The following is a 25,356-nucleotide window of genomic DNA, read 5'->3' as shown; positions in this document are numbered from 1 at the left end:
ACTGGAGGTAGCAAGAGGATGACTTCGAGCAGAGGATCGAGACACGAGTAACGGTTGCGTCCTCTGCCTGACGGAAACATGGCTGACCCCACTGGTGCCGGATGAAGCCATACGTCCAGCCGAGGCCTTCTCAGTGTTCCGCGGCGACAGAACGGGGGAGTCGGGGAAATCCAAAGGTGGAGGCGTCTGCCTAATGGTAAACAAGCGCTGGTGTAACGCCAACACCACCAAATTCCTCTCCCACTCCTGCTCGCCGAACCTGGAACAGCTGACCATACTATGCCGTCCATTTTATCTCCCCCGGGAATTCAGCACGGTCATCATTACAGCCGTTTATATCCCACCGCAAGGGGACACCGACGCAGCTCTGTCGGTTCTGCACGATGTGTTGTGCGGATTTCAGAACAGACATCCCGACGCGGCTGTGGTGGTGACTGCGGACTTTAACAGGGCCAACCTTAAAAAAGTTCTGCCGAATTTCCACCAACACATCACGTGTGCCACCAGGGGAGACAGAACTCTGGACCATTGTTACACTCCTTACAAGAACGGATACAAGACCGTCTCGCTCCCTGCTTTCGGGAAATCAGATCACGCCGAGATCTCGCTGGTTCCTGTTTACAGGCCTCTGATCGCGCGGGATCTGGTGATGACGAGGGAAGTGAAGCGGTGGACGGACCAATCGGAGGCTGCGCTTCAGGACGCTCTGACTGACGTAGACTGGGACATGTTCCAATGAAGTTCAAGTGACGTCAGTGAGTTTACGGAGGTTGTAGTAAGCTTTGTGGCTACGCTCGCGGATAATATCGTTCCCACGGTGAAAGTTCGGATATTTCCAAACCAGAAACCATGGGTTGATAAATCCATCCGCTGCGCTCTGAAGGGCCGCACGGCCGCTTACGACGACGGTCTTGTATCTGGTAATATGGACAATTACAAAGCGGCGTCGTACAATCTGCGGAGGGCGGTGAGGGACGCCAAACGGACGTACAGAGAGACTGTGGAGTTACAGAAGGAGCGGGGGGACACCAGACGCTTGTGGGAGGGGCTGCGAACAATAACAAACTACAAGAGCAGCTCCTCCCCAGCCACGAGTGTGGACGCCTCCCTGGCCAACCAACTGAACTCCTTTTATGCGCGGTTCGAGTCTGGCAGCAACACCGCTAGCTCGCCGGCTAATTGGAGTTACACCGCTGGGGATGAGCGCGCACTCTCAGTGTCCGTGCAAGAGGTCAGGAGGGCTTTGATGCGGGTGAACACCAAGAAAGCTGCGGGCCCAGATGGCATATCTGGGCGAGTACTGAAAACCTGTGCTAACCAGCTAGCTCTGGTGTTCACCACAATATTCAACATCTCCCTGGCTGAATCAGTGGTCCCGTCCTGCTTCAAGAGGTCCACCGTCGTTCCTGTCCCGAAGATCGCCTCTCCAACCTGCCTGAATGACTACCGTCCGGTGGCCCTCACCTCGGTGGTCATGAAGTGTTTCGAGAGGCTGATTAAGGATTACATCTGCGCCTCCCTCCCCCGCACCTTGGACCCATTGCAGTTTGCGTTCCGGCAAAACAGATCCACGGATGACGCGGTCTCCCAGGTACTGCACACCACGCTCACGCACCTGGATGGCCAGAAGGGGGCCTATGTGAGAATGCTGTTCATCGATTATAGTTCAGCTTTCAACACCATAGTCCCCACCAAACTGGCTGTCAAGCTGATGGAGCTCGGATTGAATGGTCCGCTGTGCACCTGGATCCTGGACTTCCTCACAGGCCGCCCCCAGGTGGTCAAGGTGGGGAAGTACATGTCAAGCTCCCTCACCCTGAATACAGAATCCCCCCAGGGCTGCGTCCCCCTACTGTACTCCCTGTACACACATGACTGTGTGGCCAGGTCCAGCTCCAACACCATCATCAAGTTTGCTGACGACACCGTGGTCGTGGGCCTGATCACCGACTGCGATGAGAAGGCCTACCGCGAGGAGGTGGCTGACCTGTCACTCTGGTGCCAGGACAACAGCCTACACCTGAACGTCAGCAAAACCAAGGAGCTGATTGTGGACTTTAGGCGTGGATCACAATCGAGGACGCACGCGCCCTTGTGGATTAATGGGACTTCTGTCGATAGGGTGAGCAGCTTCAGATATCTGGGAGTCCACATCACAGAGGACTTAACATGGACTGTACACACAGACACTCTGGTGAGTAAGGCGAGGCAGCGTCTCTACCACCTCAGGCAGCTAAGGAAATTCCGGGACAGGCGGGCCCTGCAGAGGGTGGTGCGTTCAGCTGAACGTACCACTGGAACTACCCTCCTTGCAGGAGCTATACACCAGGAGGTGTATTAGCAGATCCCCCAGGATCATGAAGGATCCTCATCACGCCAACAACGGACTGTTTCAGCTGCTGCGGTCAGGCAAGTGCCTCCGCAGTCACACAGCGAGAACAGAGACTGAGACGGAGTTTTTTCCCGCAAGCCATAAGAACTGTCAATGCTGACCTCCACCAGGGGTCCTGAGCCATACACTAGGCTCCACTACCTACTGTACTGTATGTAGCATACTGTACCGCATACTGTGTCACTGTTAAGGGTTGTTCGTGATGCCGTATTGCTGCGCCGTACTGTTGTATACTGTGCTGTATTATCCCAAACACTACCTCACTCTATTCACATTCACATGCCACTTTAATTCACATGCCATTTTAATGCACATATCTGTATATACATAGGCATATTCCCTCTATCTATTCCATTTTATTTCATTTTAATTGTATTTTATTCTATATATTTTTATCTTATTCTATAAGTATTCAACTTACTGTATTACGTTTTAGGAGTCAGTTAGTCGGTCTATTAGAAAGGAATTTTTACTTTATTTTTTTTTCCTAGGACATATTGTGTGCTATCACCGGGTGCGTTGCATTACATTGTGTATATGTATATGTATGTGACAAATAAAAAATCTTGAATCTTGAATCTTGGTGATGGATGGACCGCTGGATGGACCGTCCAGGCATGGAACCAGGGAGGAGGAGGATGGCGGCGGTGGAAATGTGGCTGGCGGCAGTGGAGACGAGGCTGGGGGTGGGAGAGAGCCTCTAGTTGCCCTCAATGCCACGGTGGACTGTGCTGTCCCCCCCCACTCCCGCATATCCCTGACATTGACTTTGGGCTACAGGGCTTGGACTCTGTTCTCAGGGCAGAGAGTCTCCAGCATAGAGCGGCGCAAGGAACGCTCGCATCACCGGCCACTGCTTACCGCCACGGTCTAGGGCTCTGGGGTGGAGCAGGTCTTGGACTTGGGCCATGGCTCCTCTATCGCAGCCGGCGGGGCATCGGATGGACCCGATTCACCCACAGTGAGAATAGATCCGTGCCAAGGGAGAGTTGTGTCAAAGTCCGGTCCAATTAAGCTGAGGACATGGAGCAGGAGATGTGCTTAGCCTGAGGGCTGGTGATGGAGGTCAGACGCACAAACAGTTCATTTTTCTTCATTTTTCTTCTTCACATCCTCGCACAGGCTGTAGATGTCTTTAAAGAACGACTCCTCTAGAGCGCTGAGTCTGTCGACCAGGCGCAAACAGTTCTCGTAGTCCATGCATGCTGGCATAGTTAGCAATATGCAAAGCTACAGGCTAAGTAGCGCTAGACAAGCCAAAGTCCGTGTTCCAAAATCCGAGAAAACAGTTCAGGCGAGGGTCAAAGCCAGGAAATAGTAGGGATATCACAGTACAAACAATCCAAATTTCGTAAACTAAAAACAGGTTAAGTTATCAGGTAAAGTTGGGAACGATTAAACAAAGTAATGCACTGACGTTACATCTGGAAGTGACACAAACCCGGAAGTGACGACGATAGTCGGATAGTCCGACGAAGAATGCAGATCAGGCCGTTTCTAACACAAGAACCTTGTGTTGTGGGGACTCACGACAATAAACCTTGTTCCTTATCGTGACTGCATTATTTTTTTTTCTTTTAAACCTGCACTGTCGGCATGCTTGGCATACAACACAGAGTATTTGTATGGTATTGCATCTAGGACAGAGTTAGTCTGCAAGTGAAGTTCAAGTTCTCAACCTGCAATGCAACCATCGTCACGGCGACAGGCAAGGACCGCAGGCCGGGTGCCAAGCCAAGCGGAGCAGACGGGGCTCAGTGCAGGGCACCAGGATGTTATCCCCCACCACCGACGCCAGCAGGCAACCAGATAGGCCCTCCACCACCCCCGGCACGTGGGGCAACTGCTGCAGAGAAGCTGCGCAGCGGGAGAAAAGGCCAAAAGCCGCCAAAAGCTGCTACCCCCTGGCAGGGGACCCGCCCCACGCCGTAAGCTGCACCCCCACACCCGGCCGCCCCCCGGATTAGTGTGCGAGTGTATGTGTTCTAAGCTAATATGAACGGGATTAAAATTTCAGAGCAGGAGCGTGACAGGCAAGATGGCAGCTGCCCACCACATCCCCACCCGCATAGCTCACACCCCACCCTTCCCGCAAGCTCTATTTTGTGGTGTATGTACCAAGTATGAGTTAGGCACTGGGAGAGATAGGCGAAGCGCAACCAGATCAATGCAGGGGCGCAGCAGACCCCCCCCCCAATCAAATTTATGAAAGTATGGAAGGTATGGAAAAGAAATTATGTATTTTTAAAACAATTAAAAAAATCTTAACTCTAACAGCGCTGCAACCATAAATGTGGGAAAAAAAGGCAAATTAAACATTTTACAAAGATTTGAAACATTGTGTTTAATGACTGTACTCATTACCAGTTACAAGTGCCGATCAATTTTGTTGTGAAACATTTACTATCATTGGAATATTTCAATTACTTCTCCAATACATCACCATGGCCAACAATATCTGTACTTAAGTTCTCATTAAATTGCTCACTGTCATCCTTCTTGGTCTAGTGTGCACAAAGAATATTCCCCCCTTAGAATATGGATGCTGATGATGATGTATACCTGGTTTTGCTAAACTGTGTTTCATAATCAACTTTTTTTAAAGCCACTGGCCACATATGTAAATCGCATGCAGCACAAACATGCAATCACACACACTGATCAGCCACAACATTAAACCCACTGCTTATACACCAGGAGGTGTAGTAGCAGAGCCCGCAGGATCATGAAGGATCCTCACCACCCCAACAACGGACTGTTCCAGCTGCTGCAGTCAGGCAAGCGCCTCCGCAGTCACAGCGAGAACAGAGAGACTGAGACTGAGTTTTTTCCCGCAAGCCATAAGAACTGTCAATGCTGACCTCACCAGGGGTCCTCACTGAGCCACACACATAGGCTCCACTACCTACTGTACTGTATGTAGCATACTGTACCACATACTGTGTCACTGTTCTGGGTTGTTCAGTGTTACCGTATTGCTGCGCCGTACTGTTGTATACTGTGCTATATTATCACACAAACACTACCTCACTTTATTCACATGCCACTTTAATGCACATATCTGTATTTACATAATTGCCTATCCCATATACATAAGTCTATCCCATATACGTAAGCCTATTCCCTTTATCTATTCTATTCTATATATTTTTATTTCATTCTATAAGTATTCGACTTACTGTATTACGTTTTAGTAATCAGTTAGTTGGTCTAGTAGAAAGAAATTTTCTAAGGTACTAGAAGTAAGCTACTGTGTTCAGTCTAGGACATATTGTGTGTAATCACCGGGTGCGTTGCATTAACATTTCACTGCATATATGTATGAAAGTATGTATATGTATGTGACGAATAAACCTCTTAATTCTTGAATCTTGACTTGGCTAATATTGTGTAGCTCCCCCTCGTTCTGCCAAAACGGCTCAGACTGGTTGAGGCATCAACAAGAGTGTCGACAAATGTTAGCAGCAGATCCTGCAAGTCCTGTAAATTGCGGGGTGGGGTCCCCATGGATCAAGCTTGTTGTTCCAGCACATCCCACGGATGCCAGAAGCCAACACCTTTAACTTTTTGTCATGTTCCTCAAACCATTCCTGAACAATTTTTGCAGTGTGGCAGGGTGCATTATCCTGCTGAAAGACGCAACTGCCATCAGAGAATACTGTTGCCAGGAAGGGGTGTACTTGGTCTGCAACAATGTTTAGATAGGTGGTACGTGTCAATGTAACATCCACATTAATGCCAGGACCCAAGGTTTCCCAGCAGAACATTGACCAGAGCATCACAATGCTTCTGCTGGCTTGCCTTCTTCCCATAGTGCATCCTGGTGCTCTCTCTTTCCCAGGTGAACAACGCACACACACGGCCACCCACATGATGTAAAAGAAACCGTGATTCATCAGACAAGGCCACCATCTTCCACTGGTCCATGGTCAAGTTCTGGCCCATTGTAGGCACTTTCGCCGGTGGACAGGGGACAGCAAGGGCACTCTGACTGGCCTGTGGCTACGCAGCCCCATACGCAGCAAGCTGCGATGCTCTGTGTGTTCTGACACCTCATAGCCAGCATGAGCTTTTTCAGCTATTTGTAGAAGAGCTACTGAAGCTCTTCTGTGGGATCGGACTAGACGGGCTACCCTTCGCTCCCCACGCACATCAATGAACATTGGGTGCCCATGTCACCGGTTCACCGGTTGTCCTTCCTTGGACCACTTTTGGTATGTACTAACCACTACATATCAGGAACATCCCACCATACCTGCCATATTGGAGATGCTCTGACCCAGCCATCTAGGAATCACAATTTGGACCCTCGTCAAAGTAATTCAGTCCCCTATGCTCGCCCATTTTTTCTGCTTCCAACACATCAACTTCAAGAACTGACTGTTTACTTGTTGCCTCATATATCCCACCCCTTGCCAGGTGCCATTGGAACAAGATGAGCAATGTTTTTCATTGCACCTGTCAGTGGTCTTAATGTTGTGGCTGATTGGTGTGAACATGTAAACATAAAACATTTAAAAAATGTATTGATTTCAATACATATGGTAATGATTGAATTGCAGTAGAGCAGTAAGTTTCTCAATAGTAAACCGCTATGAACAGTTACAGATGGGAACAGGTAACTAGCATTTTAAGGATTGGTTTAAAAAATGGTAAACCTGCCCTTTAAGCCATACCTCATCAATTCTAGATTTCTTAAATCAAAACACACTGAAACTAAGGGGAAACCACAGATCTGATGTACGATGTATTGACCATGAAATGAGGGCACTGATCCTAATAGCGTAATACAATCTGTGGATCATCTTGTGGTGTCAGTGTGGACCACTGATCTGGGATCACCAACTGTGTGGAATTTTGCAGAAATCATATGAAGGTCTGTTGGTATAAGCTATATAACTAGCTGGCTAGCTTATAGCCTACAACAATAATTATTATAGCTTATAGCCAAACACAAAAAAATATACAATTCTTAAATCTAATAAGCTGCCTATATCGCTGCATATGCTTAAATATTGACAAAACTTAATGATGTGATATGTATACCGTCTGCATCAAGCAAATGTATGCCATAAAAATTCACTTGTTCACCAATTTTTTACATTGGGAGGGGGCCACAAATCGGATACTTTTGCAGATCATTATCCCCCAAGGTCTGCATGCATTTAAATCTAAGTGAATGGAGCACTACAGTGTGACGTGACTGCCTCAATGCAATCTCTTCAAAAGCGATCACGAACCGTGACTGCCATGTTGAAACATGATTGATGTTTAAACACGTTTAATTCATATGTGGTTTAGATAAAAACGTGAAGAAAACACTGATAGTAATTTCACAACAGTTAAAAAAGGAATAAAACCCAACATAAAAACACATTCAGTTCGACCTTTCTTAAACAACACTCAAAGTTCCCAGAGTGAAGGCCATGGAGTATCAAAAGCTCATGAGTGCATCTCTCTCCTGAACACTGGTGTAGAAAGGCCTTCCGAACACAAATGAATGCAGTCCCGACCTGAGTTTTTCAGCAAATGCCATCACAATGCTCAGGTCTCCTTCGACAGCCAGATCCAGGTCCGTCTTCAAATTACGTAGGGAGCAGAATGGTTTCTTTCCTTTTTGCCTGTGGGATAGGGTTAAGAGTATTGTAGTCCAGATAATATGCAGCTATGCTAAGTGATGACATGCAACAATAACATGCTTAGGTTATGGGCCGGGACAGATTTAATTTAGAGTGGAGAATCAAGACATTAGATGTCTGGAACTGGAATACTAGCACAAGCTATTAGTGTTGGTTGAGAATCAGCTTCTCTGGCTGCCATGGCGCAAACAAGACATGTTTGACTGAAACCCACCTGAAAACCTGTTTGGATAAAGACTGAGGGGGTAAGGCAGGTCATGCAATTGGATGGAGGGCTAGGGGCTTGATGCAGCTCAGTTCATAGTTAAGAAGTGAAGTATGATGTCTTAACTAGTAAAGTTGCGTAGCATCTGTATTTGCATATACTCAATTAGCCAGTTGCATACACTCTTTTCACTTTCTCTGACCGTGTGGAAATCGAATGTTTCCACATGACAAATGATGAAGAAAGGCATTAAAACGTGAATATTACATGTAAAACACGGGACTCAGGATATTAGCCCTGTTGGGTCCCCTGCAATTTTTAGATATTTTTTTCCTTCACTAGGACTTCTGCAAAGCTGGGTCCCTTCAAAATTGCACCCGTCCTTTGCAAAGTGCAAACCCAAATACTCAAAAAAGTATGCCGCACTTTGCAACGACCAGTTGCAGCAGTGGGAATCTTGTCAGGGAGCAGCACCAACAATGCGAGCGGCGAAGAAGTAGCCATCCGACTGATACGTTGAATGCGGAAATGACCTTTTCTAATGCTTATTTTAGTATTATCGCAGTGGGTTTAAAGTGTGCCATACTTTTCAGACTATTTGGGTTTGAGTAGAACTATGCCAAGGACGTGTGAAATTTTGACAGGACCCTGCTTTGCCGAAGTCCCAATGGGGGGCTAATTTAATAAGTAACTGGGCTAATATCAGCTGACAGGAGTCTTATTGTTTTAGTTGTAAGAATCACGTTTTATTGCCTTTCTTCGTCATCTGATGTGAAAACATCAGATTTTCACACAGTCAGAAAGTAAAAGTGTGCGTCCTGCCCATAGTTCAGTTACATCACAGCACACAATGGAGGGTCGATCTATTTTATTTTTTGTTAATTAATTTATTTATTTGTTTATTTTTTTACCTGTGCTGTCAGCATGCTAGGCATACAACAGGGAGTATTTGTATGGTATTGCATCGAGGACAAAGTTAGTCTGCAAGTGGAGTTCAAGTTCTCAACCTGCAATGCAACTCTTTATTAATTCTTAAATCATCAAGAACTGCTGCAATAACTCTGTCCTGTGGATGACCTACAGACATGGACAAATTTGTTGGTACTCTGTGACTAAAAAAGAAGAACCTACAATTTTCTCTGAAATAACTTGAAACTCACAAAAGTAATTGGAATCCATCATTGTATATTCCATAATGAATATAAATCAGACTTTGCTTTTGATTTTTGATTCAACAGAATATTTTACATAATAACACTAATGAAAATGGCATGGACAAAAATGGGACCCTTAACCTAATATTTTGTTGCACAACCTTAAGAGACAATCACTTCAATCAATTGAATACTGTAGCTCCAATGAAACATCTGCACCTGTCAACAGGTAGTTTGGCCCACTCTTTCTGAGCAAACTGCTCCAGCCGTCTCAGGTTTGAAGGGTGCATCCTTCAGACTGCATGTTTCAGCTCTTTCCATAGATGTTAGATAGGACTCAGATCAGGGCTCATAGAAGGCCACTTCAGAATAGTCCAATGTTTTGTTCTTATCCATTCTTGGGTGCTTTTAGCTGTGTGTTTTAGGACATTATCCTGTTGGAGGATCCATGACCTGCGACTGAGACAGAGTTTTGACACTGGGCAGTATGTTTCGCACCAGAATGCCTTGACAGTCTTGAGATTTCATTGTGCCCTGCACAAATTCAAAGCACCCTGTGCCAGACATAGCAAAGCAGCCCCAAAACATCACCGAGCCTCCTCCATGTTTCACAGTAGGTATGGTGTTCTTTTCTTTCAAAGCTTCATTTTTTCGTCTGTGAACATAGAGCTGATGTGACTTGCCAAAAAGCTCCAGTTTTGACACATCTGTCCAAAGGACATTCTCCCAGAAGCATTGTGGCTTGCCAATATGCATTTTAGCAAATTCAGTTCACCCCACCAAAACCGGCCTTGAATATTTTTGACCATGATAAATTCACAGGCCTCGGCCTAAGTATTTTAACGACGACATTATAAGATAAAAGCGCCTAGGCAAGACCCTTTTTTTTTTTTTTTTTTTACTGGCCCCAAGTCTGGAGCTTTATTTACGCACAATAGTAGATCGCATAGTGGATGCTCTGTGAGGCGAGCAAACAGGAGACGACAGACCGGGTGAGCGTTGCGTGCTGCGTTTCAGAGAACCAGGAAAACTGCTATACGTACTAAACTGGACCCTGTGTACTGCCTCCAGCTATATGCATTAGTATTCCCCTCCGCCATTGTATTTTTGAGAGGCTTGGAATACTGGAAAATTCACAAAAATTGGCGGGCGGTGGAAAGGGCACTTTGAGGAACTACTGACCCGACCAATACATCCTCAGGGGAAGAGGCAGAGTTTCGTCCATATGCCTGGCAGAGGTCTCTGAGGCAGTTAAAAAGCTCCTCAGGGGCAAGGCGACCGGGGGTGGATGAGATTTGCCCTGAGATGCTGAAGGCTCTGGACATTGTTGGGCTGTCTTGGTTGACACGCCTCTTCAGTGTCGCGTGGATGTCGGGTACAGTACCTATGGAGTGGCAGACCGGGGTGGTGGTTCCCATTTTAAAAAGGGGGACCGGAGGTGTGCTCCATTTATAGGGGTATCACACTGCTCAGCCTCCCTGGGAGAGTTTACTCCAGGGTGCTGGAAAGGAGGCTCCGGCCGATTGTCAAACCTCAGATTCAGGAGGAGCAATGCGGATTCCCTCCTGGACGTGGAACAGTGGACACCAAGCTCTTAACCCTTGCAGGGTTGCTGGGGGGGTCGTGGGAGTTTGCCCATCCAGTCTACATGTGTTTTGTGGACCCGGAGAAGGCTTTCGACCGTGTTCCTCGGGGGATCCTGTGGGGGGTACTAAGGGAGTATGGGGTACCGGGGCCATTAGTACAAGCCATCGGGGCCTTGTACAACCAAAGTGAGAGCTGTGTTCGAATTCTCGGCACAAAGTCAAACACGTTCTCAGTGGGTGTTGGGAGCGAGTTGCTGCCCAAAGTGAAGGAGTTCAAGTATCTCGGAATCTTGGACATGAGTTAGGGGAAAATGGAGCGTGAGATGGACAGGCGGATCGGTGCAGCGTCTGCAGTATGCAGGCTTTGTGACTGTTGTGGTGAAGAGGGAGCTGAGCCGGAAGGCAAAGCTTTCAATTTACCAGTCCATCTACGTCCCAACCCCCACCTACGGTCATAAGCTTTGGGTAGTGACCGAAAGAACGAGATCGCGAATACAAGTGGCCGAAATGAGTTTCCTTCGTAGGGTGGCTGGGCTCAGCCTTAGACATAGGGTGAGGAGCTCGGACATCTGAAGGGAGCTCGAAGTAAGCCGCTGCTCCTTCGCTTCGAAAGGAGCCAGTTGAGGTGGTTTGGGCATCTGATCAGGATGCCTCCTGGGCGCCTTCCTTTGGAGGTTTTCCAGGGACGTCCAACTAGTAGGAGACCACGGGGTAGACCCAGAACACGCTCGAGGGATGACATATCTCAGCTGGCCTGGGAACGCCTCAGGGACCCCCAGGAGGAACTGGAAAACGTTTCCGGGGAGAAGGGGGCCTGGAGCTCCTTGCTCAGCCTGCCCCGGATAAGCGGAAAAAATGGATGGATCTGTGTGTGTGTGTGTGTGTGTGTATATATATATATATATATACACACACACACACACACACACACACACACACAAAGTTAGGGATATTCGGCTTTCGGGTGAAATTTCAGGATAAACCTAAAATGCACTATAACCTTTACAGGTGAACTTAATTTGACCTTCTCTAAACTTTTGAATGCACATGTCCAACTGTTCAATGTTTCAGTACTTTTTGCACAACTTGCTGTTCTCTAACAAGGAGCTGAACGGAAAACAGGTGTTTGATCCATGAATCGACCAATACATTTCCTGGTTCAATTAGAATTGGTATTTAAACAGTCCTCTTCATCATGCTGTTCACATTTTGACATCATGAGACCAAGACGACACCGAACAATTGATCAACAGTACCTCGCCATTGCGAGGCTTCAAACAGGATATTCTCAGAGGGAAGTGGCCACTGAGCTTAGAGTGTCACAGAGTGTCATCAGCAGGTTCCAACAGAGATACAGAGAGACTGGAAGAGTCACAGAAAGGCATAGAAGTGGACGTCCTTTAGCCACATCCCACACTGATGACGCTTCATTGTGAACAGTGACCTGCGGAACCGGATGATGAATGCCACTCAACTCCAGGCACATTTAAGGGAGGTGAGAGGCACCCAAGTGTCACTTCAGACCATTCGAAACCAAACAAAAGCACATGACAAGTTATTGGCGTGGTCTGCGTTCTAGATGACCTGCAAGGGTACCTGACCACACCACCAGGAACAGGCATCATTGTCTTGTACGGGCCAGGGAGCATTTACGGTGGACGAGGGACCAGTGGGCCTCAGTACAGCTCTCTGATGAAAGTCGATTCACGTTGAGCAGAAATGTTGGCCGCCAATGATGTTGGAGACGTCAAGGAGAGCGCTATGCATCAGCCACTTTTGTCAGCAAACGAGCCTTTGGTGGTGGTGGTGTTACAGTGTGGGCAGGTGTGTCTAGTCAATACAGAACTGCCCTCAATTTGTGAATGGTACAGTGACAAGCCCATACTACCTGAATAACATCATTAATCCAGTCATTGTGCCCCTGCATGAACAACTCAGGCATAATTTCATCTTCATGGACGACAATGCTCCAGCTCATCGAGGTGGCATCATTAGGGAACGGCTGCTGGAGACTGGGGCACCTCAAATGGAGGGCCTGCACTTTCTCCAGACCTGAATCCCATAGATTTTCTATGGGATTCAGGTCAGCTGAGTCACCGTGTAGAGGCTCGTAACTCTGTACCCCAGAACCTCAATGACCTGAGGACCACCATTCAAGAAGAGTGGGGTGCCATGCCTCAGCAGACAATAAGTAGACTTGTGAACAGCATGAGACGTCGTCGTCAAGCTGTAATTGATGCTCAAGGGCACATGACAAGTTATTGAGACATTGACATTTTTTGTTGTGGTGAACCCACCACTGTTGTTGGCTTTTGTTTCAATAAATTGTTTGAGATGAGGAAATCAACATTGCATGCTTCTACTTAAATGCCCTACTTTCATGATATAATATCGCTGTCGTGTGAACTTTTCACATTTTCCATAAATTTCACCCGAAAGTCAAATATCCCTAACTTTTTGTGAGTAGCGTATATACAGTATATATATATATATATATATATATATATATATATATATATATATATATAAAACGTTCAAACTGTAAATACAGAATTTAAAGTTTCTTTCAGAGTTTGAAGTTACAGGAAAATTCAAAGTTCAGCTCAGGAGACGAGAAACGGATTCCATGTTTCAGATGTTGTGAAGTAAAGTGAAATACCTTTACAGCGGTGTGTGTGTGTGTGTGTGTGTGTATGTGTGTGTGTGTTTGTGTATGTCCAAAATGGCCGAATGACACTAATAAGACAAAAATAAACAACCGTATCATGCGGTTTGTTCGCCTTCGACACAAAAATCCAGATGGACTTTTCTCAGCAGCCGCTCCGTCGCTGGCCTGCACGTCTCTGACCGCTACTCCCGCCTGCAACAGGACCAGGACTGCAGAGCATTTAGTTTTTTCTAACGGAAACTCTCGTGTCCCCGAATTACATTCAGCCTTTGAACGCATTTTTGACACCCTTGGTATACTCGAAAACTCAGAAAACTTGCAGCACACATCAGAACCTGTGAACGTCGCGGGAATATCCAGGGAATGGGCTTGGGTATGATAAGCGGGCTCCATAGTGCCCCCTAATGCGTGGCTGGGCTTAGTCGGGATATACATGTGTGTATGAATAGTTGCTCTGATTTAAATAAAATTTGGTACGTACATTGCTCTCATCATTTCGGTTATATTTAAAGTTCCAGTGCAAGGAACCTATTGAAATTGCTGGAATTCCAATTATTAGGGGTCCAGCCTGCATTAACATAATTATATAATAAATACTGTTATTGTTCGGATTTATTATTATTATTTTTCTCCATGGCATTTTTCGGGCTAAAAGTGTCTGTAACACAACAACTGCTGGAGCTACGGACACGGTCACATTAGAACCGGGAAGTCACAGAGATCTCGTGGTTCAAGTTTCATCCATATCGATCCGCAATCGGAGCAGGAATTAGTGAAAAACCGATGACAACTGTCCGTTAGTAGCTGGACGTTCATGCATCGCCCAAACAGCAACGTTCTAAAACTTCCGGTCGGGTGGTGGAGTGAGATGAGTTTGTGGAGTAGGACGCTATGTGACATCATCCTACAATTTGTTATAAATGTGCTGGTTGTGGCTGCGAATGCACATTTGCAACATGCAAGCTACGTAGTGTAGACTCCACCGAGCTGTAGTGGTTAAACTGTGTATCGCATTACCTGCTTGACGTTGGCGGGGCTGTTCGATTCATATTTGATCTCTTTTGCTCTTTTACTCAAGTTTACTACTCCTAACTTTCCCAGCATCCCTGCAGATGATTTACTATACAAACTGTGGGAGTCCATGATGCGTTTCATGTACTCAGAATGCATCGGAAAACTAGGAACCAGAAAATTATAAACAATCACAGAAAGACAACAAGTCAACCCTGTACGGGATTCAAAGAGGTTGTGAGATTCAAACTGAAGGAGTCCATGATATCGTAACTCATCGGAAAGGTTGGACAAAAAAACTGTAAACAATCCAGAAAGTCGTCATCATTGCCCCACACAACATCAGACAGTCATCTGTCCGTCACTACTACATCATTGTCCGACACGGCACCAAATAGTGCCGATTCCCCATATATCTGAGATGTTAAGAGGCTCATTTCATCAGGGTGATTCCCAGTTTGGAGAGTCCAGGAACAAGCAGTCTGCAGCTATGAGTTTAACAGCAATACTCAAAAGCGAAAATAGAGACGCTTGAGAATGTTTTCACATGGACACAAAATAACTTTAAAAAATCTTTATTGGGATATGAAAAAGTCTGGTGGAATAAAAGGTAATGTTCCTGGAAGCGATTCAATTGCAATAACTGAATTGCCAAGAAGATTGGTGTAGATCACAATGACTGTGTTATAAAATTCAGAAAATGCTGTTAAATAATGATGCATGCTTATTTAGTATTTCTGGTAATACATGCAATTATCAAGCAGGGATCCTGGTATGCGGTTGTTGATTTTACATGCAAGGAGCAAAGCTGGACACCATCAGTATGATTTACCCATTAGTTCTGTAGCTTACTCAAGCAAGATTGAATCTGCCGATAGTAATTTCTGTGATACTACACATTCATTCAGTCAAAGTCAACCGATATTTGAAATCACTGGACTACAGACAGATGTTATTGACACCCAATGAAAACCCTAAGTGAATACTACGAAGCATCCAGACATAATAGCATAAGACAATCATTCGACCCCACAGAATCCAAAGGTAATCATGATAATTCACAATTCACAATTCCACTGTGAAGCAGGGAAACCTATTGTAATTGCTGGACTTCCTATTATTATTATTATTTATTTTTCTCCTGTATTTTGTCCAATAACTCATCCATGCATTGGTAATATTTTGTCCATTTCAGCACACCCATAGTCCAGGCCACCTGTAACTTGGACACAAACAATGGCACTGATTGGCCCAATGGGGGCACTAAAACATGCATTCTTAATCAAATTCTCATTGTTGCCACCGCGTTTGTTCTAGCAAAGTGGAATTGCTAGTCTCAACTAACCACTGGGACTATATTAAGCACTTTCAGTCTAAGGCTCATTGCTGCCATCCATGTGGATCTAGAGAAATGCAAGGTTACAAATGTGTAGCTGGACATTCTGCACAATGTCGCTTCTTTCCTTTATTCCTTGTCATTCAATGGAACCCGGTCCATTGCTGCCATGCAGCTACGTATATATTTATTATTATTATTATTCGAACATTTTTGAACTTGAACATAGGATGGAAGACAGTGTTAATTATGTTTATCTTCCATATCCTCCCGCAACTTTTTTCAAATATATATTATTTGCATTTATGACGGTAATGAGCTCAATACCGCTGTGATGTCACGTAACCGTGGTATTGCGGACAGTGAGGAGCAGAGACACTCCAATGGTTCAGAGACCTGGTTGGGGTGGTGCTGGAGTGGTTCGGAGCGGTGAGCATCGAGGGGGTTCTCCACTCGTGGAGTGATGTCCCCGGAGCAAGGTCCGCGGGGATCAAGGTCCCCGCGGAGCAGGGTACCCGAAGAGCAGGGTCCCCGCAGAGCAGGGTCCCCGCGGGGCTGTCCTAACATTCAAACATTTAATGTTCCCGCATGCGGGGAAATAAGTCAATAAATTCAGACTTTTGATTCTAAATCAGAGATGAAATGATTGAATGACATAGACATTACTGTTTATTTACATGCCAACTTCGGCAGTGGAAAAGAGGTATCAGAGAATTGGAATGGAGTTTTTTTAATTTCTCCTCCAGACAGCAGTGTGCTTTTAGTTTGTTTTCTACTTGTATGAATGGCATTGTTTTTTTAAACACAACTGTATTTGTCCCGTTCTGTCCCAAAAAAAACATGTGTCCCCACTGTCCCAAAAGGAAAAATATGTCCCCACTGTCCCGTGCCGCATTACGTACGTCTCCCTGTTGCTTTGGGACTAAAGAGTAGATGTTTTGTGTAAATACTTTACTTTTAAATAATAAATCCTGCACTTCCATAATGGGGAGGCCACATTTGCCGCATTACATTACGTTCTACATGCACACACTCCCCCCTTCCTGATAGAATCATAAATTGCAATCACTCTCCCCCAGCAATTGCGACTGGTATTTTGCACCATCGCCCAATCCGGCTGTGAGCCAATGGAGTTTGAGCATGAGTAGTAGTGTTCCGTTGTATGAAGTACATAAACCTTCAAGTATTTCATCTTAGCAGTCCACCAAAATCTGTTTCTGAATACATTTGAGGCAAGAAAAAAGCAATTCAGTTGCTGAACTTTCACTCATATTAGATCTACAAGGCCTTATTTAAAAGTTTGTTCAGACTTTCATTGCCACTCTTAGCCATGCTTCAAGCTTGTGGGGGACACCCCACGGAGCTTTTTTTTTGTTTAATTAAATTAGTAAACATTGGAAAATAAAATAAATACATCTACATTGGTTTTGTTCGGAGGAAGGCGCAGCTTAAAGTCAACCTACCTTGTACCTTTTTTTTTTTTAAAGAAAGAAGTACACAGCAGAATAATTTCTGCAGAATCCAAATAATGCACAAATAGTGGCTTTTTACAAATGTTTATTTCGTACAAATATTTAAATTATTTGACTTCGGGAACACAAAAAAAACTGTCAGAAAAAAGGCAAGTCCAATCCGAACCGTGGCACTCGGCTACAAAGATGAGAAACTGAAACACGTCCAGTCTCTATGGAGACAGGTCCTTATATTCTTAAATTTTGTTTTTTTGCATCTAAAAAATGCCACTCAGACAGACACTCAACATGTCTTTTACAGTAAGGGGTGCGGTGCGGGGACTTTAGGCACTAGCGCTTCACTTGACTGCAGGCTGCACCACAGTGTGGAGCAAGAGGGAACAAGCGGACAAGGGGAGGTAGAAGGGGTGGAAAATGTTCATTCTCCGGAAGCAGAGTGTGTAGGACAGGTTGAAAATAATCATACTGGTTTTATAACATTGGGCTAGGGTTATTGTGGCTATACTAACATTTCCCTCATCTGCAGTTTTGTCATAGACAGTTGGTATTAATTCCCCTTTCTTTTAAAAGACTTGTGCTGGTCTGTGAAGCCAACAGAGCAGTTCCCGGCGGCACTTGGAATTCCTCCAGGCGTGGATGGAGTTACTCAGGTGAGTGGCGGTTCTTATTCTACTGAGTAACCATGTGACGTAGAAAGGGGGTCGCAAAACTGAACGGCTTGTTGAATCACATGTTCTATAAAATAGGCAGCTCAAAAAAACTGACTGGGTTGTCTGAAAAAAAAAAAAAGTGATTAATTGTGGACTGGGGCTGGGGGGAGCTTCATCAGGGAGGTGATAGAGCTAAGCAGTCCAGCTCCACTGAGGAGACCACTGTCACCACCAAGGAGAACCACCTACCACAGGAGAACTTGAACTTGTTTCACAGTTTGTGTGTGAGGAGGCCCATCAGAGACCCAAATGTATGTGCACAAGCACTGAAATAGTTTTCATAATAGGTTTTACAGAGCTTTTAGTTGGAGGAGCTGCAGCTCTGTATGGAGTTCGCCAGAGGAGACGCCGGGGGAAGCGCGCAGGAGCGCTCGTTAAGCTGAGACAGCGAGTATTTCGTACTGCGTATGTCCACTCTCTGGCCAACAAGATGGACGAACTACTGCTCCTCAACAGAGCAAACACGGACTTAAGCAGATCTGCTGCCTTGTGCTTTACTGAAACCTGGCTTGGAGAACACATCCTGGACAGCTCACTCAATCTATCTTCCAACTCCTCTTAGCGGACCGGGTTATGGAACTAAGTGGAAAAAAACGGGGCGGTGGACTTTGTTTCTACATAAATGAAGGTTGGCGTCCAGTGTGCAAGAAATCATGCAGCCCTGACTTAGAGACCATTTTCATTGACTGTAAGTAATTTTATTCACCGCGGGAGTTCTCCCTGTTTATCCTGGTCGGTGTTTACATCCTACCTCAGTCCTGTGCTAGTAAGGCGTTACAACATCTGGCTGACCAGATAACAAACATGGAGAAAACACACCGACTCTCTGCTCATTGTTCTTGGGGATTTTAACAGAGCAAACCTCAGCCACAAACTGCCAAAATACAGACAGCACATTAAATGTCCAACCAGAGATCAAAATACACTGGAAAGTCTGTGCTGACCAACTGGCCTCCATTTTCACCCAGATCTTCAAGAAATAACTGGAGCTGTGTGAAGTCCCCTCGGGCTTCAAACGCTCCACAATCATCAGTAAGTAACCAAGAAACCCTCCATCTCTGGATTAAATGACTACAGGCCCATTGCCCTGACGTCTGTGGTCATGAAATCCTTTAAGAGACTGGTGTTCGCCCACCTGAAGGACATCACAGGTCTCCCGCTGGAACTCCTGCAGTTTACCTACCGGGCACAGGTTGGTGGATGATGCAGTCAACATTGGACTGTACTACATCCTGCAACACCTCAACTCGCCAGGGACATAAGGGGACACGTAAGGGTCCTGTTTGTAGATTTCAGCTTAGCATTCAACACCATCGTCCCTGAAATCCTCCACTCCAAACTCACCCAGCTCACTGTGCCAGCCCCCACCTACCAGTGGATCACTAAATTTCTGACAGAGAGGAGGCAGCAGGTGAGGCTGGGGAAAACCAGGGCTGTGGGCTCTTCCCTCTACACCAACGACTGCACCTAAGGAGACCCCGTCTGTTAGACTCTTGAAGTTTGCAGACAACACAACAGTCATAAGCAATGTTCCCTCTAAGCTGCGCGCTTACGCTATCCCGCACTGGTCCCACATTCTCAGCGCACAAGAAAATCTATGCAGCGCATAAAATAAAATCCAACATAAACTGTAAGTTAATTAGCCCAATAACATTTTTTTCTGTACCATTTTGCAATGTAACTCAGTGAGTGACAGGTGTCCGTCCAGCCAATGATACGATACGGTTCACTTACGCTACGCAGCCAATCATGGCATTGACAGTGCTTGTGTACGTGCCTTGCCCATATGCTCCGTGGCGGCATGCAGGTTAGCTAGGTAAACAGTGCGGCGGGGTTAAGAGACGCAAATGCTAACCCCTTATCATGGCTAAGCGAACGGGCAGTGGCACATCCCCTCACCTAGCCAAAGTAAAAAAGAAATGCGCTTCTTTTAAGATAGAATGGCTGTCGGAGTATGTGCAAACAGAAGAACAAGCTTTGAAACTGGGTGAGATTTTTTCTTTTTCGAGTGAGAAAGGTTTGCTCTGCTCTGATAGTAGATGAGAGCACAGACATAACAGTACACAAAATGCTAGTCATATATTATTAAATACAGGGAGGAAAATGATGTCAACTATAAAACTGTGTTTGGTGGCATCATCCAGCTGACAGCATGCACTGCTAAGGATATTGTGCAAGCAATAACTCAGTTTTACTTCAAACATGGACTGGACATACAGAGAATGGTGATGCTGACCTCCGATGGTGCCTCAGTAATGCTAGGAAAACACAACGGAGTTGCGGCTTTGTTAAAGCGCCAAATACCACACCTAACTGAACAACATTGTGTGGCCCATAGAGAGGACTTGGGCATTGATAATGCCTGGAAAGATGTGCCTTTGTTTCGAGATGTGGAAACTTTTCTTAGAACTGTATATTCCACTTTCTCTCGGTCCACTGTGAAGAGGGGCAAAATGGAGAACCCAGCAAAGATTCTTGATGAAGATACACTGTCATTCAGACCTCTGAAGGAAGTGCGATGGCTGTAGCGGCACCAAGCTGTGAATGCTGTTCTGAGGAACTACACTGTGCTTGAAGAATACTACAAAAGAGAATTCACTGATAACAGAGATCCAGTGGCAAAGTACTGCTACAAAAAGCTGAGTGATTCAAAGTTCAAGGTTACGGTCACTGCTCTGGGAGATGTTTTGGGTGAGCTGGCTCAACTCTGCCTTTCTTTTCAAAGACGCAACCTGACTGTGTTGGAAGGACACTGTTTTGCAAGAGCAAAGATTGAGAAGTTGCGTCCCAATACTTGAAGGAGAAGGATGTACAGTGGAGCGACCGTGTCAAAGAGGCAATGGGGACCGCATCAGCTGATGGCAGAAATACTGGTGAGATTACTATTTTTATTAGTAAGCTCTGTGATCACATGGATGCTCGTTTTCCAGAAGATGAATTAAAGGAGTGGTCTGCATTTGACATTGAAGCATTGAGCTCAGACATTAGTTCTGACCATGGATCAGCAGACATTTCTACACTGGCAAAGAAGTATGAGGCCATTCTCCACCACCCACAGTCTATGGAGGCCATTAATAGTCAATATGCTGATATCAAGTACATAATGAAGCAAAAAGTTAAACAGGGGTCAATCAGCTCATTCTCAGATATGGTGGCTGCAGCACTTAGATGTGAGGAGCTAAAGGAGATCTCACAGCTTGTGGATATTTGTGCTACATTACAAGCATCCAGTGCCGATTGTGAAAGAGGATTTAGTTTAATGAATCATATCAAAACAGCATCCAGAAATCGTCTTGAAGTGGCACATTTGGACCTGTTGATGCGCATAAAGTCAAAGCAAGAAGCAGGCGGAGCCATCAACCTAGACAAAGTGTACAACCATTGGAGAACTGAGAAGGACAGACGTGAAAAATAGGTAAAATTTAAGTCAGATTTGTGCATATTCTAGTGACATTTATTAAGATTTTTTATTTATGGATATTAATCATTAAATGCTGTTACTATTATATAATTTATGGGTAGTAGAAATGCAAAAAAAAAAACTGTAATTAAATATTTTACAGACAAAGAGTTACAGGATTTTATACTGTATCACAAGTTACAGCACACATGTCATTGTGCAAAAAGTGAACAAAATGTCTGAAAGGTGTACTGTATGTCTCATTTCTTCAAGAGCAAGACCCTCACCCAGGCCACAACTGGACCTCACCCAGGCCAAAACAGGACTCTCACATATAACATACTACACATCTCATGAACAACAAGATTTTTGTCTTTTTCATTTTAAGTGGGCCAAATCACTTATATTAAAAGTAAACTAATGGAAATTGCTGCTGTAATTTGATTCTTTTAATAGGCCATGTAACTTGCTATGATCCCGGGTTTATAACAGGTGTGATACTGGTGTGTGACCACAGCGTGCACATCTTATGTTGCTCACAGTGATCCTCAGTGTACTAGGGAGCTTGTGTGTATGCCCAGACACATGAAAAATTAGAGGAAGCATTGGTCATCAGCCTCATCCGAGATGGTGACGAGTCAGCATACAGACGGGAGGTTGAACAGCTGGCCCTCTGGCGCGGTCAGAACAACCTGGAGCTGAACAAGCTTAAAACTGTGGAGATGACAGTGGACTTCAGGAGGAGCCCCAAACACTGCACCCCCTCACCATATTCAACAGCACTGTGTCTGCTGTGGAATCCTTCAGGTTTCTGGGATCCACAATCTCTCAGGACCTAAAGTGGACACCCAACATCGACAGTCATCAAAAAGGCTCAGCAGCGGATGTACTTCCTGTGTCAGCACAGGAAATTCAAACTGCCTCAGGAGCTGCTGATCCAGTTCTACTCTGCAATCATCCAGTCTGTCCTCTGCACCTCCATCACTGTCTGGTTTGGTTCAGCTACCAATCAGGACAGGAACAGACACCAACAGACTGTCAGGACTGCAGAGAAAATCATTGGTGCCAATCTGCCCTCCATTCAGGACCTGTACATGTCCAGAGTAAGGAAACGTGCAGGAAACATCACTGCAGACCCATCACATCCTGGATACAACCTATTCCAACTCCTCCCCTCTGGTAGGTGCTACAGAACACGGTACGCCAAAACAACCAGACACAAGAACAGCTTATTCCCACAGGCTGTCACTCTGATGAACACTTAATTTTCATTGACAATATAAGCCAAAACAAAGTGTATATACTGTACATTATATATATATATATATATATATATATATATATATATACACACACACATACATACATATTATGTAAAATCCAGCTACCTCATGTATATAAAGTAACCTGTTAATTATCCCACATTTATTCCAGCATCTTTGCACTCTGCACCATTGCCTTCCTGCTACAATTTCATTGCTGTTGTTTTGTATGTATGTATGTATGTACATGTGTATGTATATACATACACTACACACAAAAAGTTAGGGATATTTTGCTTTAGGGTGAAATTTATGGAAAATGTAAAAAGTTCATGCTACAGTGATATTATATCATGGAAGTAGGGCATTTAAGGAGAAGCATGCAATGGTGATTTCCTCAGCTCAAACAAGTTATTGAAACAAAAGCCAACAACAGTGGTGGGTATACCACAACAAAAAATGTCAATGTCTCAATAACTTTTCATGTGCCCTTGAGCATCAATTACAGCTTGACAACAACGTCTCATGCTTTTCACAAGTCGACTTATTGTCTGCTGAGGCATGGCCCCCCACTCTTCTTGAAGGGCGGCCCTCAGGTCATTGAGATTCTTGGGTACAGAGTTACGAGCCTCTACACGGTTACTCAGCTGATCCCATACGTTTTCTATGGGATTCAGGTCTGGAGAAAGTGCAGGCAACTCCATTTGAGGTACCCCAGTGTCCAGCAGCCGTTCCCTAATGACGCGACCTTGATGAGCTGGAGCATTGTTGTCCATGAAGATGAAATTAGGCCTGTGTTGTTCATGCAGGGGCACAATGACTGGATTAATGATGCTATTCAGGTAGTATGGGCTTGTCACTGTACCATTCACAAAGTGTAGGGCAGCTCTGTATTGACTAGACACATCTGCCCACACTGTAACACCACCACCACCAAAAGCTCGTCTGGTGACAACAGTGGCTGATGCATAGCGCTCTCCTTGACGGCTCCAACATCGTTGGCGGCCATTATTTCTGCTCAACGTGAATCGACTTTCATCAGAGAACAGCACTGAGGCCCATTGGTCCCTCGTTCAGCATAAATTCTCCCTGGCCCATGCAAGACGATGACGCCTTAGACAATGTATTGGTCTGTGCCTGGTGGTGTGGTCAGGTACCCTTGCAGGTTGTCTAGCACGCAGACCACGCTGATGTAAACGGTTTTGAATGGTCTGACGTGACACTTGGTGCCTCTCACCTCCCTTAAATGTGGCTGGAGTTGAGTGGCATTCATCATTTGGTTCCGCAGGGCACTGTTCAAAATTAAGCGGTCATCAGTGTGGGATGTGGCCAAAGGACGTCCACTTCTATGGCTTTCTGTGACTCTTCCAGTCTCTCTGTATCTCTGTTGGAACCTGCTGATGACACTCTGTGACACTCTAAGCTCACTCTAAATTCAGCTGAACGCACCACTGGAACTACCCTCCCCTCCTTGCAGGAGTTATACACCAGGAGGTGTAGTAGCAGAGCCCGCAGGATCATGAAGGATCCTCATCACCCCAACAACGGACTGTTTCAGCTGCTGCGGTCAGGCAAGCGCCTCCGCAGTCACACAGCGAGAACAGAGAGACTGAGACGGAGTTTCTTCCCTCAAGCCATCAGAACTGTCAACGCTGACCTCACCAGGGGTCCTGACTGAGCCATGCACTAGGCTCCACTACCTACTGTACTGTATGTAGCATACTGTACCGCATACTGTATCACTGTTCAGGGTTGTTCGTGATGCCGTATTGCTGCGCCGTACTGTTGTATACTGTGCTGTATTATCCCAAACACTACCTCACTTTATTCACATGCCACTTTAATTTACATGCCACTTTAATGCACATATCTGGATATACATAATTGCCTATTCTATATACATAAGCATATTCCCTCTATCTATTCCATTTTATTTCATTTTATTTTATTGTTTTTTATTTTGTTCTATATATTTTTATTTTTATTCTATAAGTATTCGACTTACTGTATTACGTTTTAGGAGTCAGTTAGTTGGTCTTTAGAAAGAAATTTTTTCCTCTGACATATTGTGTGTTATCACCGGGTGTGTTGCATTACATTTCACTGCATATATGTATGAAAGTATGTATATGTATGTGACGAATAAACCTCTTGAATCTTGAATCTGTGGCCACTTCCCTCTGAAAACATCCTGTTTGAAGCCTCACAATGGCGAGGTACTGTTGATCAATTGTTAGGTGTCGTGTTGGTCTCATGACGTCAAAATGTGAACAGCATGATGAAGAGGACTGTTTAAATAGCAATTCTAAATAAACCAGGAAATAAATGTATTGGTCTATTCATGGATCAAACACCTGTTGTGAATTTTGCCGTTCAGCTCCTTGTTAGATAACAGCAAGTTGTGCAAAAAGTACTGAAACATTGAACAGTTGGACATGTGCATTCAAAAGTTTAGAGGAGGTCAAATTAAGTTCACCTGTAAAGGTTATAGTGCATTTTAGGTTCATCCCGAAAGCCGAAG

The 25,356-nt window shown here is 45.2% G+C and overlaps 1 protein-coding gene across 6 annotated transcripts in view; it reads right to left on the bottom strand.

Moving 5' to 3' along the window:
• The window catches only part of c9orf72 (C9orf72-SMCR8 complex subunit), a 60,832-nt gene that overhangs the window by 20,713 nt on the left and 14,763 nt on the right, over positions 1 to 25,356 (bottom strand). For 4 of the 6 annotated variants that reach the window (XM_080012184.1, XM_080012188.1, XM_080012187.1 and 1 more), the window contains one exon: positions 4,750 to 8,013. In XM_080012184.1, the coding sequence (XP_079868310.1) occupies positions 7,827 to 8,013 (187 nt within the window). In that variant the 3' untranslated portion in view covers positions 4,750 to 7,826. Of the gene's footprint in view, positions 1 to 4,749; positions 8,014 to 25,356 lie in introns of those variants that run through there. The other 2 variants (XR_013844452.1, XM_080012186.1) reach the window with 1 other exon arrangement.

The sequence above is a fragment of the Zeus faber genome (assembly GCF_960531495.2).
Source record: "Zeus faber genome assembly, chromosome: 13".
Lineage (NCBI taxonomy): Eukaryota > Metazoa > Chordata > Actinopteri > Zeiformes > Zeidae > Zeus > Zeus faber.
The sequence above is the reverse complement of the archived record's forward strand: the minus strand, read 5'-3'. Positions and strand labels throughout refer to the sequence as shown.